Below are 16,337 nucleotides of genomic sequence, written 5' to 3'. Positions count from 1 at the left end.
GTTTATTCCTGTTCTTACAGATCAAAAGAGGGAGAACTAAAGACACTGCCATATTTATTTCCCACATTTTTCTCAGAAATATTTGTATTAGATAAGTTTTAAATGAGCAAAACTGCATGCTCTGCAGCCACCCCAAGACTTCAGCAGCATAAGCAGCTTTAACCTTCTGCTTCCTTACATGTTCACCGCTTTTTTTCAGCATTGCAATCGGACTCCTAGAGGGTAACACACTATTGAATAAAACATGACCTAGCACTTTTATACCAAAACCAAAGGAGCTGTAGTACCTTCGCTCAAACTAAGAGAACTATAGAAACAGTGTTCCTATCTTTAGTCTTCCAGTACGATGATGCTAATTATAAACATTAGTTTAATATAGAAGAGTCTGTTACAGAAACTTGCTAAAAGAGAATGTGAAAGGCTATCAATTGCCTGTGATTTTGACACTGCTCTGTTTTCCTGAAGGGGCATGGGGCAAATGGGACTTGACTACAGAACTAAAAAGCAATGAAGGGAGGGGTAGTGGATCACATTTTAGAAGCAGTTGGTGTGAAACCAGCTTTACATAAGTAGGTCAGTAACTAGGGGGAAACATTTTAATCTACTGGCTTAATTATAAAATAGAGGACTATGCTGTGATAAACCATTAATAGCAAGCCTCACAGATTTAATATTAAGTGGCCACCAAATAGAAGTAAACCTAGCTTAACTTTATTAATACCAAGATAAGAAAAAAAATGGCATTCACATTACTCTTGGATACATTGCTTTGTAGCAAAATACAGATTACAGAAAGTTACCAAGTTCAAAACAAAACAAACTTCTTGCTTCTATGTGAGCCAGAAGGTAGAGGCATTCATATATGAGCTAGATAAAATGTGTACTTAACAATTCAAAGAAGACTTACATACACTTCTATACCGCTCAATTTTCTGCATAAAGTCCAGAATTTTCAAAATGAAAAATTTGTTTCATGTGGACGTCTGAAGTGAGCACAAATGCTGTAAAAATAGAAAGACAACTTCTGTACTAAGGAATTGCAAAACCAAATCACTCTGGATGAAAATTCAGAATAGTTTTTCATGTAACTCTGAATTATGCATTGTCCTTCCAGAGCAGAGGTGCAACACAAGTCTACCTCCGTATGTCAATGAAATCAGATTTCACCCAAATACAGCATTGTACTCAGTTCATGAATTACAGGGGGCAGAAGCTGATGTTGGTAACTTCTGGAAAAGTGAATATGGTTCTTGAAAAATAACCTGACCAACCAAAAAAAGCCCTAAAACAATACCCTCTAAATTTCTAAAAGCTTTTAAAAACAATTTGTTATAAAAATAATGATCCAGGAAGTATTTTGTGGTAAGAATATTTTATATATTTTTTTTTTTACATTTTTAACACTTACAAAAACATTCAAACACAAAAAAATTAAATAACTTTGGAAGCAGAACAAGTCCTTCTGCCTACACACATACAACAATTCCGAGCTGTTGGCACAAAAAGTAATCCACATTCATAAAACCCTTACTACTATATCAAACATAAGTTAAGTAAATCATAGGCACTAGTTTATCAAATCTGTATTTCCACACTTCTGCAGTAAATTTCTAAACACAGAGCCCCATGATTTCCTGATATCAATAAACTGGTAATGCACAAAGGCTTTCTAGTAAACAGACAGTCTGTCTTCTCAGGAAGTCATTCGCTGTACTACAGGGGAGAACAGCAGAGAAAAGAATCCTTATAAAACTTAAGCTGACCTTACCCGAGTGATGAATTACTTAAGGAAACGTACACAACAGTTTGATGCAGCCATGGTAAAACCCCCAATATCGTCATCTAAACTGACTTTCAAAATTTAAAAGTCAGTCAAGCGTTTGATAAAATCCACCAATTAAAATTCACCTTTTTTTCAATGAAGACTGCAGCATTGCTTTGTAAAATGTTGAAATGTTAAAATTCGGGCTTTAGTGAGGATACAGGCATTTGATCTAGTTCTCTCTTCTGTTTAATAGTGACATGAGACACCAACATCCATTATCTGTGCCAGTGAATGACCCAAGGCTAGATTAGTGGTATGTACTGGTCTACTGGTGCAAGGTAGTTTCTTTACCCCTGCTGAAATCTTACTGAATTACAGTATATTTGATACCCTGACTTCAAAGGCTCAGCACAGATCTTGGTCTGGAGTGTGAAGTCATTCATCAGCCCAAAGTTTGCTTGAGTTATTAGAGCTGCAAATTAGTCTCCACTCCTTCCTATTTGGCTTCTTCCAAGTCAAGTAGTATTGCATGGCTTTTCATCCAGGAATATGTTAATGCTGGCCTAAAACTCAAGTGGTAGAATTTCAGGGTTAGTTATCCTCCTAGTGGTGGGAGTCAAAATACACCAGCAGTTCCAAACTTGGATACTAACGGGGCTGAAGGCTACCTACCATCCATTCCAACTTGTAGTGTTCGTCAGTCATTGCACAAAGGATATACCATTCACATTCTCTTACTTCATCAACTGTACATCCAAAATACTGAAAAAGCTTCAAACAAAATCCCTTCCATTTAACTAATCCCACCCAATACAACTTCAGTTACAAATATTTGCATGATGTCTTCCAAAACAGAAAACAATGGTTCAAATGCTAAATATATGAGTTGTTCTGAGAAAAATGTGTTAGAGTAAGTCAGAGCCACCAGAGGAATTTAATAGCTTGTAAACAGACATAGCAGGTTTCATACTCTGTTACCAGTAATGTGAGATACACATATGTAAGGCAAAGTACACATTTAAACACACTTACATGGGCAATATCTTCTGTAAAAATATTTACAATTTAAAATAAACCAATTTAAAAGAAATGGATGAAAGTAAAAAAATAGGATACAGAAAACTCCCTCATACCATGGAACATCACCTAAATGAATATCATTTGGCATCAAGAGTCAACTCATTACCTTAAAATTTGTATGTTACAAGTGCATAGTTGTGTTTCCTTCTCCTTAACTATCAGCATTTACAGTTGCTCCAGGCTGCAAGCATAGTGGTGTGGTATTAGAACAAATTAACATACAACTCGTTCCTTCCTTTGTAAGGAAACCTGCTGTAAAAAAAGTTTTTCCCAAATAGCGAGCCATGTGTTAAAAATGTGGCTACAATAGCAAAGGCCATCTTTCCTGAGCCGGGAACTTTAAGGTTAGAAAGATTGTACAACTGATACTAAGCCCTTTTGGCAATCAAACATATAAGAGCATGTAAAGCTGATAAATCAACATAGGAAAGATGCAATCTATACTATTGCATTTGGGTGTGTCTGCTACATTCAAAACCTTTTCATGTTAATAAAAGCCATGGCTACTACTTACTGTTCTGCCTAATCCTCCAGAGTAACTTCTGACTCTTTCTGAAGGATGTACGTACCACTTTCCCCAATGAAAATCTCATGTAATTGTTAAAAGCAATGTTTCACTAGCACTGTAGCAGTCTGCAATCAGAATGTTAGCTCTGATTAACGTAGTCTTGTTTCAATAGTACATATTCACCAATCTTTCTGCTGAATTAAAACAGGCTGAAAATGATGTTTTGGACAATATAAGTTGACTGTTATACTTGCTGTTTTTCAAGATGGGCATTTCTTTGGCATTCGTTAGGTTTTTGCCCAGACATCGGCCACTGTCATAAATGCTCATATTGATACATTTTTAGCAAGCAAGAAAAAAAAAAAAACCCAGAACTGATAGCAATTTAATGTAGAAGTGATTGTGTGACCACCAAACATCTGATGTTAGATGTCATTAAAGTGCTGCTTTATAATCTCTGCCAGTTTGTGCTAATTGGAGACAGAGAGGTCTGGAATTTTTACAAATCCCAAAAGTCACATCTGAACAGTTTGTATAATCAAGCTGTCTTTTAGCCTGGTGAGGAAGCATCCACGATCACTGGAATTTTGCATTAAGTTTTGCAGTTCAGTAGCAGCCATCTTTCCAACTCTCGTCTTTCACGTTGCCATAGGTTTTGGGAGTGGGTAATGATCTAAAATAAAATTAGATATTTTTTAGTTTCATACATAATTGCTGAAGTCTCCATCTGCAATACAAAAGAATGTAAACATTTTATAAGTAGTTGAAATACACACTTTACTCATTTACTTCTTTTCAATACAGCTTACTTAAACCCCAAAGTACTTTTTCAGGTTCTGTGTATTGTATCTTGGCAACTACCATGCCAGAAAAACATCTACATAGACAGAAAACTTTGCTATTATACCCTGTGAGAATACAAACTTAATCTGCTGCCACCTAAAAATAGGCCATTTTTTTCCAGTGATGTATAAACAGGAAAATCCTTGTTTAGAGTATTACATTTTGCTTACATTAAAATCTTGACATTCATAGATACTTCATTAGTGCGTGGTACACAGATACTGCATTATGTACGTAAACTTTCAAAAAAAGCTGTTTAATAAGTGAAACACTTTTCTCTAAGAAAAGTGGCGATTTGGGCAACCACACTTTGCTACTATTGAGAACTTCCTGTCAAAAACCAACTGCTTTTTATTACACAAAGCTTCATACTGCTGACAGTGCAGACTCAGACTGCAAAACAGTCAATACTGTGACAGCCACTTGTCATTCCCCTGCCCAGCACTCACTGCAGGACAGAACTCTCCCACTTTGCTATTTATGGCTGGTTTATCTTTTTTACGGTGCTGGAGACCAACTGTTTATCCTTTCTGTTTAAGGAGATTCTTAATATTTCTCATGGATGACTGCTTTTTTTTTTTTCAGCTGGCTTCCACTTGACACCTTCAGTGAAAATCCACATCAGCACTGCATTAAGAGCACATATGCTACATTATGCATCACTGCCTTCTGATTCTCCTGAAGACAAATCATCCACGTAGCATTTCCAGTTAATACCTGGTCTCTCTTGTGGTTGTTTTCCAAAACACTCTGACATTAAGCAACTTCTACAGTTTGGTGTTAGCACAAAGGTTATGTTTAAGCTGAAAATTCTGTTTTGTCCTGTGAGTTAACTTCATTGATTTTTATGTCAAGTTTAGCAAATGCTATGGATGCCTCCTCTGTCCTCATGTGTCTTCCTTCCTAAAGTTTCTAACTGCCCAAGGAGAGAAACTGTTCTCACCATGATACCACTGTGTGACTTACAAATTACAAGAGGAAAATAGTTCTGACTTCAGAACGTGTCACTGGTGGTACAAATGAATTTTCACTTGCCAGCTATATTTTGATAGCTTTTTACCACATGCAGACAAATTCCTACTGCCTTCTCAGCCCAGACTAAGACACTTTATTTACTTAGTTCAATATCTTTCATTATTCATTCCACCTTCACTCCTTCACCTTCACTATCTAATTCAAGAACCTTTTTCTCTCAGTTTTGCTTCAAAACTATTTTGGAAACACAGGCAAATACGTCACATGAAGGTCTCCATTTCCACTCTAAAGACCTTGAAATCAAAATGAGAATTACAGGAAGGAGCAGCACAAATACACAATGTACAAAATTAATTGTGAGACTTCAAACTAAGACTGCCTGTCACATACTCACCTGCGAACAGGCTGTGCAAGTTTGCTACGAGGCACTGGGATACCCCCTGTAGAAGGGGCACTGGGTCTGGGCAAACCACTCCTCATCCCTGCTGTCCCTGCCGGTCTGGTAAGAGTAGTACTGTTGATACTGCTGGCAGGGCTCGGCAAGCCTGAACTCTGGGCTGCAAGAGGCCCTGGTGAAGAACTACTGTGTGTCAGCTGTGTGGCTTCTGGAGAAGCAACTGAACTGGGTCCATGGTTACTAAATGCTTTCACTGGTTGTCGGAGAGCTAGGGGAGACGGTGCTGCAGGTGAACGAAACTTACTTGAAGAAGGTACTGGAAAATAAAATACAGAAGTTACTTTCAAGCTTAAATTACAGTATAACTGAAATTAAAACCAGGAAATTATGTGAATATTCAAACAAGATGGAATGTGTAATGGAATACAGCCAATCAAGCAGCAATGAGAAACAGGAATTCAGATGTCCTTTGTCATGTGTTTTTGATATCATAACTTTAATTTGCTTATTAAATTCTTTATTTATCTGGATTTATAAGTAATACTAGTAAGTCTCTAACCATTATATCAGTCAAGTCAAAAGAAACAACGAACTTATTTGTTAAGAAGAAATTTAACTGTTTCAGAAACACGTGAACCTAATTCCCATCCCTGAAAGAACATCTTGAAGAATACAGTAGTGTGATACAGTCCTTAAATAGATTCAAAGTGTGTATTAGCCTTTAATGATGAAATTTTCAGTGCACTGCATCTTAGTGTTTCTTTTATGCTGTTCTTTTTAACCAAATCCATTGAATTAGAATTCACCTAAATATATAGTCATGTCCCAGATTTATTGTCTGATAGGAAAAAAAAGATAGGGTCAGCCAACCCCCAACACCAAAGACATTAAGGTGCTGCTATACAACTGAAACCAGACAACTGTAACAATTTATAACCTTCCTCTTCTTACAAACATTATCTAAATGATCAGTATAACTAATATCTGTATTCAGATACTTTGCATCTGAGTTAGTATGTAAGGTCTTTAACAAGTCCTTTCGGAGAAAGGTTAATAAGCCAAAATATTCAACAGTTCTTTGATAATGCCAAACCTTAAGCACAATTCTTAGCAAGTATGAGAAATATTTTCAAATTATGCGTAATATATCACTAAAGAGAACACTTAAACTAATCCATCATCTTAATACTTAAATGAAATTTCACCAGCTTTTCAAACTGATTAGGGTGGGTCAGTAACAGTCAACAGAGCACAATCAAATCAGTCAGGAAAGTAAAACAAAATCACATTTAGTGAATTTGCACAAACTAGTCTTTCCTCCACTAAATAAACTTTTTTTACACAGAGACCAAATTTGCGTCCTCTTTGACACACGTCGTACATAAAGAAGACTGTCCTTCACATATCTACAAGGTAGATCCAGTAAGAACATGAGGAGTGAGAGAAGAGACCAGTAATGACAGAAATGTGGCATCCTAAATGGGGTACAGAGGAAGTGGTAGTTTTCAGGTTGTATTTTGAAGCCATTTCTTATAGGGGATGTCTAGGAAGATTAATCATGTGCCTCATTACAGATGTGAACTGGATTGGATTCCTTTCTGGATTATCCAAGAGGGCCTTTCCACTGACAGCAATATCAAACACAGCATGAAGCCACTCATAGGAAAAGCTGACAAAAAAGGTGGCAGAGATGTCAACAATACATGACAGTTGGTAAGTAGCAAGGAGAATAAATAAAACCCCTTAAAATAAAAACCTTGGCGTCAAGCCAGAGGATGGATTAAGGAAAGCATTAACAGCAGAATGACTGGACAAAAAGAGCAGTGAAGTGCTCATATTAGAAGTTTTTAAAATGTGACATTGCCTGTAACATTGGTGCAACTGAATCTGCAGAATTTCCAAGTGATTCTACAGTATAAACATAGGGAGCTTTTATCACCAAAATTCTCATTACAACACTTTCTTGGAACACAAATACAGCATCATGTTAGCAACTGACCAACAGAGCAATGCCAGTGTATGAGAACTGAATACAGCTTTGGGCCTGTAGGTACAACAGGGAAAAGGGTTTTAGTTACAGATAAGCAATGAAAAATTGTAACTGAAGAAAGCTAGTCACATTCTCAGTGAAACTAAGCATCCAGTAAATTAGTCCTCTCCATTCTCTCCAGTTTTCTGTTGACCATATTTCACCATGCTTCCAACTTGAGCTGTCAATTCATAAAACATTTCCTGTCAGCACAGCATTGCAGACATTGCTGAGAGCTGTATTCATTCACGTACATAAAGGAATGAATTGTCTTCTAATGTGCTGTGATCTCCAAAGCAGTCTGCATGATGCAATCTCTGGCAAGCTGCCTAATAATTCTGCTCTACACAAAGAATTTTGTCTTAGAGCAGTTTTGGATATTTAATAAAACTCAGTTTGGCCTATTTGTAAGACAGGATCACAAAGAGTGAGGTACTGCCTTAGTCAAAGACTATTTGATAATTGTATACCCATGTGCAGCATTGAGCTGATCCATGTTTGATAAAAACACATAAACATGTAAGGGTAGTGCTTAACAACTTTATACAACTCCACCTCCTTAGAAACTAAGCAACTAGAACCAACTACAATTAAAACATCTGGCAACAATAAAAATAAATGGCACTGTGCAGTCACAACATTTAGATTTCCCACCCTCTCTGGATTCTGTCCTGGATTGTGGGCAGGGAGCAAGAGATCCCCACCTGGCAAAGCAGGATGCTGTGAAGCTACAACCTTATCTGGCCTGCACCGCAAGGCCAGCTGCTGCACACCGCCTTGAAACCAGACTCAATTCTAATGCAGCTGTGAAATCAGAACCATTGTGATGAGATGATTCAGACTGATATGAAACAACAGATGAGGTAAAATGATGGGAATCAATAAACTGTCTGTCATCTCAGCACAGGAAAGACATGGACCTGTTGGAACAGGTCCAGAGGAGGGCCACAAAAATGATCAGAGGGATGGAACACCTCTCCTATGAGGAAAGGCTGAGAAACTTGGGGTTGAGAAGAGAAGGCTCCGGGGAGACCTTATGGTAGACTTTCAGTACTTCAAGGGGGCTTTTAAGAAAGATAGAGACAGGCTTTTTAGTAGGGCCTGTAGCAATAGGACAAGGGGTAATGGTTTTAAGCTAAAAGACGTTCGATTTAGACTAAATATAAGGAAGACATTTTTTTACGATGAGAGTGGTGAACCACCGGAACAGGTTGCCCAGAGATGGTACTTATCCCTGGAAACATTCAAAGTGAGGTTGGACAAAGCTTTGAGCAACCTGATCTAGTTGAAGGTGTCCCTGCTTACTGCAGGGGGGTTGGACTAGATGACTCAACCATTCTATGATTCTATGATCTGACTAATACTGGATTGCTGCATAAGCCTTAACAAATCTGTTACACTGAGGTAAAGAGTTAGTTATTTGAATGTATTTTGGACTGTTTTACACAAAATGGTAAAAAAAAAAGCCAACATCTGTCTGTGAAAGGTGTCAAGCTATGTAATGAACAGTATTTTAAGAAACTAAAACCAATTGTTGCGCATAGTTGTTTGTTCTTTTGAAAAAAAGTGTTGTTTCCTTACTGCATAATGCTTCTATACTCATGAGAGTCTCAGATCAGAAGCAAGAAAATCAACACATCAAGGACCATAAAATAGCAAGTAACTAAAAAGGACATGTTGGGCCCTCATCTGCAGTGAGGAATGACAGCAACTATAAACTGGAATACATAGCCAGCAGTGCAACATGCTTGGTTCCTCATTCTCTAGGGTTTAATAAAATTTTACAAATAATATAAACTCAAAGGAGATAATTTTCTGTACATTTCCACAGCTCCAGACTAGGCCATTGACCTAATAAAGTGTTCCAGATATCCTGATGAAGGTAAAGACATGGCCAACTGGAAAGAGAGGACGGAAAGCTTTGCAGAGGAATTGAGATGGTGGTCTTATGCCAAAGCAGAACATTGAGAGAACTTTTCTCTATTTGGTATGAAATATTATGAAGTGTTAGAGACCTCCTATTAAGCCATGTGAATCTGTTTCAAAGTCATTATACTTTGCTAAAACTTTCTGCATGGAATGAAGTTGACTCAAAGCAGTTAGCATTGTTAAACCTGAGAGAAACACATGCATTTTTGTCAGCCACCCTCAGTATCTGCACAAAGGACTCTTATAATCCTTAAAGTATTTTAGCATATATGGAGCTTACAAATTGGTCTCCAGTGAAATATGATCTTTAAAATGAGATCTTCTAGACTGTAATAGACAACAGGACCAACTATGCTTAAAACCAAAATCATGAACTTGTTTTATCTTAGTAGTGAAGTTGAGGCAGTGTCACATACAAGGCTGCCAGAATTAATTAAAAAACAGTTGAAACTTGTTGAAAAGTCTAATTGGATTAGAGACACAATATATTTCATTTTCTTCACAAAAAGAAGCCAACTTCAGCCGTTATCAAACTAGATTATATACAATAGTCTCCAATTCTTTGAGGAAAAAAAATACAAATCTAAATTACTGTATGTTGGGGTTAATCTTCCAGTTTCGAGAGGAAAAGAGAAAGCGCAAGTATGTGCGAAACAAGCTGACATTCTATGCTCATCTTTTCAAGGATAAACTCGTTAGCTTTTGTTTCCAGAACAAAGGATAATATTTTCACTTGCCTGCATATTTTTGCACAATCAAAAAAAGAACAATTTTTACAACTTGTTTTAAAAACAATTTTAAAAATTCCTATCCAAATGTAGCCCTAATGGATTCAGGAGTCTATTTTTCTAATCCAGATTTCCTGAATAACGCTGGAAGTCACCAGTCCTTGGATTTTATGTCAAAATCCAATTTAATACTTTTTCTCCTATATAATGCAGGGTTGCATTTTTACTGTTTAGACCAAAAAGTTAGCTTTCATACAGCAAAGACCACTTGGTTAATCTTGACATGCAAGAGCAATTTTATTAATCTAGAATATGTGAGATTTAATGCAGGTGAACAATTATCTGAGATTTGCTGGAGCTTGATAAGAGGTTTTAAGTTAATTACCTCCTTTTGTAGATGGAGTTTGAAGAAACTGTTTGGTTTTGAAGGCAGCACGAGGCAAATTTTTCTGCCTTTGCAGAGCTGTTGAAAGACAAGAAGTGTTATATTTGTCTAAGAAGATAAGAAAATTTACTGGGAATTTTAGAATTGCATCCAGCTGTGAAGCATCAAGGAACAGAGTGAGTAAAACACTCAAAAAGCTGTTATGACACTGGGAGTGGTGGGTTTTTAAAATGATGCTTGCTCTTAATGGCAAAGAGTTACAGAGGAGCATGTCAGAAATTTTGCAGTGCAAAATGCGCGGATTCTGTAAGAATAAAGCTTCTTGCAGGGCAAAAAGCCCAGAAAGGCAAAAAAAAAAAAAATACACCAAAAGGGAGAACAAGCCACCTAGCAAACATGCTACAGCAATATGAGTGCAAGATTAGATACAAAGATGAAAATTAAACTGTCATATTTGACCTAGCAAGCCTAAACTTTTCATTCTAAAGGAGTTGTGAAAAAAATACTCTAACACTATACAAAAGTATAAATCTTTGTCTAAATGTGATCATCATATAAACAAATTGTATTCTTCAGTTATTAAAACATAATCCATTTTGAGAGAGGTCTGTTTTTTTTTTTTCTCTTCAAACTTACAATGAAGATGTAACACTAAGACTTATCAACTGCCAGCAGGGAGACAGCATTACAGAAACTGTTTTTTATTGCTCCTTTGGCTCCTATGTCCCCTGACTTTTTTCTAGTAATGTTCAAGGACTGATACTGTCTTGAAATGAGCTCACTACCTACCAGTTACCAAGAGAGAAGACAATGTTCCAAGAGCTGCAGGATCTTGGCAAGGAGAGAATTACCTATTGCCAGAAGGAACGCATCGACTCAGCATATTTTCACCGCAGCATATTTAAGGGGGGAAGGAGGAAAGTAGTTAATGAAATAAAGCTTTGCCTACACAAAGGCTTCTTAAAATGATAATGTATGAATAAACATTTCTGCTCACCTCAGTGTATGGAGTTTATACCAGCATAAAACTGATTGCACTAGCAAGGCTTATTTCCATAGTTAGAAGGAAGACAGATGAGGAAACAGCTGTGTATAAAGACCCTGACCCCGAGTAAGGAAGCTCAGTAATCCTATCACCAATTGGTGAATATCGCTATGAAGAAGGTAAGGGAAGAACAGTTAGAATTCTAATAATGTTAAGTTAATCCTTTTCTAAACTTGATAGCATATAGTAATTGCCACCACCTTCCCTATCCTTCAGTCAGTGCAAAATTCACAATTTTGTGAACTACTCAAAATTCAAAATTTTGTTCATAAAAGAAGTTCATCATGTGTTTTACCTTCATTCTGAAAATATCACTAGGTAGTCTATTCATTTTAGTCTTAACTAAAACATGTAACTTTCAACAAACAGCAAAAAGGAATTAAAGTGTTTATAAACGTGATAAAGTGCTGCCTGTGGCTATTAAGAATAAAAAAACCTAGTCCTTCTACCAACTAGAATCTAATGCAAAAAAGCACATGGCAAGATGCAATTCTTATTCAACTTCTGGCACATGGCCTTGCTATAAATTTTTTTAAGGCATACCCATGAACAGCCAGTCAAGCACAGTAAGATGTTTAAAAATGAGCACAATTCCTAGGAATTTAATGAGGCAAACTACTGGCCAGAGTGCTTCTGTCCACAAGTATTCCATTATACCATTTTTTACTGAATCAGTGTTTTTGTTATACCACACAAAATTAAAAACAGCTTCTTCCTTCATATTTATTATCTTGAATTTAGTCTGCCCCAGTTAGATTTAAATATGCTACTGTACATGGCACTAAGTTTCTTTCCCCATCATTATTTACACTGCTTGCAAGTCAGAGATGTGGGATGATATGGCAGGGATTTAAAATCTCTGTATATCAAATTCCTTCCTTCTCCATGGAGACTCTGGGAAATAAGAGACTCAAACAATTCTGTGCACTGAAACACTGAAAAGAACTTCAGGCAGTGCAATCTGAGCAATGCTGAGGAAACACGCAGTTTGAGATAAGCACGGAGTGCATCCTTATCCACACTATTTGCTGCTCTTGAAGTGCTCTGTACACTACCACATAACCTGTCACAAATGGTGCATGCTAAATACACGTAGTTATGTTTACTTCTCATCAACTGAGCTGGAATACTCAGTTTCCTCAAAACATACACTTTCCTCTTTTACTCTGAACATGCCAAGCAGCTGGATCTTGGCAAGCAGACCAGTGACTTTATTGATAGCTTGAACAACCTACATCTTAGCCCTTTGAAAAAATATTATATTTAACTCTGCTTAAAGATTTAATATCCGTATGCTACAGTGACAAGCAAGTATGAAAGTATCACACACAATCCACTAGAAAGCACATAGCTACTATGTGGAAGCCACCCTAGAAGTTCTACAGCTTTGCACAATCTATGTGGTATAGGACCCAAATACAGAGACTTCCTGTCATTCTAACACTCTAAAATCTAAAAGATACCTATTCCTTGGAGAACACAACTATTACTGTATCTTCCAGTGTTTTAAGGTGAAATATTTAATAGCTTTCATATAAAAATGTACTTTCTGCATAATGGCATGGAGAATCAGGTGTAAATAAAGATTCTAATAGTTACAGCTGCAGTTTAATTCAATCTCTTTTCAAAGAGAATTTGGATTTTTCACCACATTACAGCTAAAACTTAAAACACCAAATGTTTTCGTGTTTTACAGTCGTACCTCTAAACATATTATAAGTGTCTTCGCTCTACTCTTTAAGCAAGCACGTACTTTTTGCCTATGTACCACAACAGGAATTGTCTTTTCAGAAACTTACTGGATTCCTAACTCATTTTTGAATGCCAGCAACCATAGCAAGTTCAGTATTGCAGCCACAGCAAATGTGCAAGTAAATTATGAACAGCAGATCTTTGACAAGGAGAAAAGTAGTGACCTTGGGTGGCAAGCCAGCATCCTTGCAAAGGTAAGCTCATGCAAAACTAGCAGGTATATGAGGAAGCTTTGAATCCCAAGACCCAGAAGTCATTGACAAGGGAAAACAAAAATTCATTGCAATTTAACAGTGCTTTGTGCAAGGTGACAAAATATAAAATCAATAAAACAAAAAGTATACAATAAAAAGGACACAATTCTGGAAATTTTTATACAATGTACAGTTTTGCAGAATTTTTTTAATCCAGACTAAGCAAAGATACTTACTCATTGACTTCATACACAAACCGTTTTACGATTGTCAATAGCAAGACTCTGACAAACATCTGTAAGAGCAGGGAAACTGTAAAAGCTAGAAATCTGGGCTTTATTAATGATACTTAACTTACATTTAAATGTAAGTTGGTCTAGAGTGGTTCACATTTGGGGAAATAGTCCCATGAAAGGCAAGCAAATTTACCTAATAATTTCTGTGATTCTCAATGCATTCACAAGTTGAAAAAAATTATGTATGCATAAACACAAGAAACACAAGTCACACTACTTTGGCTCCTGCAATGACGTAACTCACTAAATATTGAATATTGAGACTTCTGCTGTCTGGTCTTTCCATAAAGATTAACTGCGAATATATTTTTAATACTGGAAATAGCCTTCTAGCCAACTATGCTGCCCTCTTTGCTCTTCCCTTCCCACTTCACTCAATTTTAAAACACCAAATAAAATCTGTACAGATTTTTACTAAAAATATTTTTTCCTTCATTTTCTTTTAGGTCATTTTGATTATTCATCCTATCACAAAAATAACACAGTTGGAGAACTGCTATCCAACTGCTCTATAGTTTGATAAGCCTGCCTAACAGATAACAGTCCTGCATTTGAACGACACACATGCCCTTTCAGTTGTCAGTCCCACCTTCTGAGTGTTTACGAATAGTGGAAGAAGGAGACAAGGTGAAAGGATGCTGGGGTAACCTATACGAACAATCACAAGGTCACACTAACTTCTTTGACTACAGTATCACACACCTGGAACTGACTGTCCACACAACCCTTACACCTGGTCTGAGTCACTACAAAGACAGAAATCTTGTAGTCTTTGGCACGGTCTGTATTCCTTATTCTGTATTTGGTTGCATTAACACACTGTTTTGAAAGGAGCAGTTAACAAGGCCAACCAGGTATGCCAGTATGCCTTTACTGTTCAATGGTTAAAAAAAGCATTAATTTCATTCACAAATATTATCTTCCATTTCCCATCAAATATTTAGATTACTGATGAACTTTTATCATAGAACTTGTATAGCTCAAAGCTCTACACATAATAATACTCATAATGTGTTCTCCCCTTGAAAATGTCACACAGGGTTATTAAATTCTGAAACTTGTTTTAAAATAAAACGGTCAGGAAACATTTAAACAAGAGGAGCTGTCAATATTGACATAAAAAGAAGCACTGAATATTCAAGTTTCATTTACTTTGGCTTCTTTAAGGTCACCATTTTCAAGAGACTTGTGAGATTAGTAGCATTCTCATATCAGCAGTTCACTTTTGGACAAACTAGCAGCTACTAGCCCAGCAATGGGCTAATTTGTTTCATGGGACACAGGTTCATCCAAACCTTTTCTAAGTAGTAACTGACACTTAAAGAAAGTAAATAAAATCTGCAACCAAATATATAATTTCCAGGTGACAAGACAAAAGAAGAAAAGGAACTGCAAACAAGGGTTAAACTTGTATTAATGTTTTCAGATCAGGTTTCACTAGTTTAAAAAAAGCAGTAAACATAATGTAGGTATTTATTTCATAGCCTAGTATATTTTTGTAGTCTGAAAATAAAATTCAAAAGTACGGAGCATTACACCTTCTGTAAATCACAGAAATAAATGGTTTCTGAAACATCTAACTACTATATAAAGAGTATAAATAAATAGTATAGTTAGATATACTTCTACATGTACTTTTATAAAACTATGAATGATACCTTAATAAGAGATCAGGCATTCTTTGAATATAATAAGTACCAGATTTTGTGTACCAAAAAGCAGATTCACACAGATATAATTAAAAATCAAGATTAGCATCTCCAGCGTGGCATGCAATGTTTCTCTTTGCCATGAAACTGGAAGACAGCTGAGTACCATCATTTAATTCTGAAATATACACTGAAGGTACTTACTGGCTGAGGCTTGAGGTTGAATGCGAGGTATTCCTCCATTTGGCACTTGGAAGTTTGAGTCACTTCTGCTGTTTTTTACAGACTCAGCTTGGATGTTAGATGTCCTGGACAGGTTTGGAAGACTACGCCTTAGTTTTTCTGTACAAAATAATATAAAGATATCATAACATGTAGTCTGATGCTGGACAAAGTTCAGGTTATGAACCCGTAGTTGAAACCCAAATCTAAGTGACACAAAATGTTAGCTATATAAAACTACACGGCGATTTAAAAGCCTATTTTGTTACATTACAGTTCTTCATTATCTTGAATTAAAGTCCTATATTATTCTCAGATCTATCACATCAAAATATTCATATAAAAAAGCAAGCACGTACATTTTTCACCTGTAGTGAAAAAAGTCAAGCATAGTGTGTTTTGAAACTGAAACATATCTGGATTATGATTCTCTGGGTTTTGTCCTACTGTTACAGAAACTGAATAACCAAACCTAATTTGCAGTTTTGCAGAGTTTCTGAAGTATTTACCTAGAAAGTTATTTATAATATAGAATGCTTG

At 36.4% G+C, this 16,337-nt stretch overlaps 1 protein-coding gene across 3 annotated transcripts in view; it reads right to left on the bottom strand.

Moving 5' to 3' along the window:
* Nucleotides 1-689: 689 nt before the first annotated feature.
* SLAIN2 (SLAIN motif family member 2) overlaps nucleotides 690-16,337 on the bottom strand; it is a 38,755-nt gene continuing 23,107 nt past the window's right edge. Inside the window, exons 6-9 of one of the 3 annotated variants that reach the window (XM_074866133.1) lie at nucleotides 15,780-15,917; nucleotides 10,640-10,717; nucleotides 5,566-5,884; nucleotides 690-4,026 (exon numbers count right to left, since the gene is read on the bottom strand). In XM_074866133.1, the coding sequence (XP_074722234.1) occupies nucleotides 3,960-4,026; nucleotides 5,566-5,884; nucleotides 10,640-10,717; nucleotides 15,780-15,917 (602 nt within the window). In that variant the 3' untranslated portion in view covers nucleotides 690-3,959. Of the gene's footprint in view, nucleotides 4,027-5,565; nucleotides 5,885-10,639; nucleotides 10,718-13,866; nucleotides 13,926-15,779; nucleotides 15,918-16,337 lie in introns of those variants that run through there. The other 2 variants (XM_074866134.1, XM_074866135.1) reach the window with 2 other exon arrangements.

Source organism: Strix uralensis, chromosome 4 (genome assembly GCF_047716275.1).
Source record: "Strix uralensis isolate ZFMK-TIS-50842 chromosome 4, bStrUra1, whole genome shotgun sequence".
Taxonomy (NCBI): Eukaryota; Metazoa; Chordata; class Aves; order Strigiformes; family Strigidae; genus Strix; species Strix uralensis.
The sequence above is the reverse complement of the archived record's forward strand: the minus strand, read 5'-3'. Positions and strand labels throughout refer to the sequence as shown.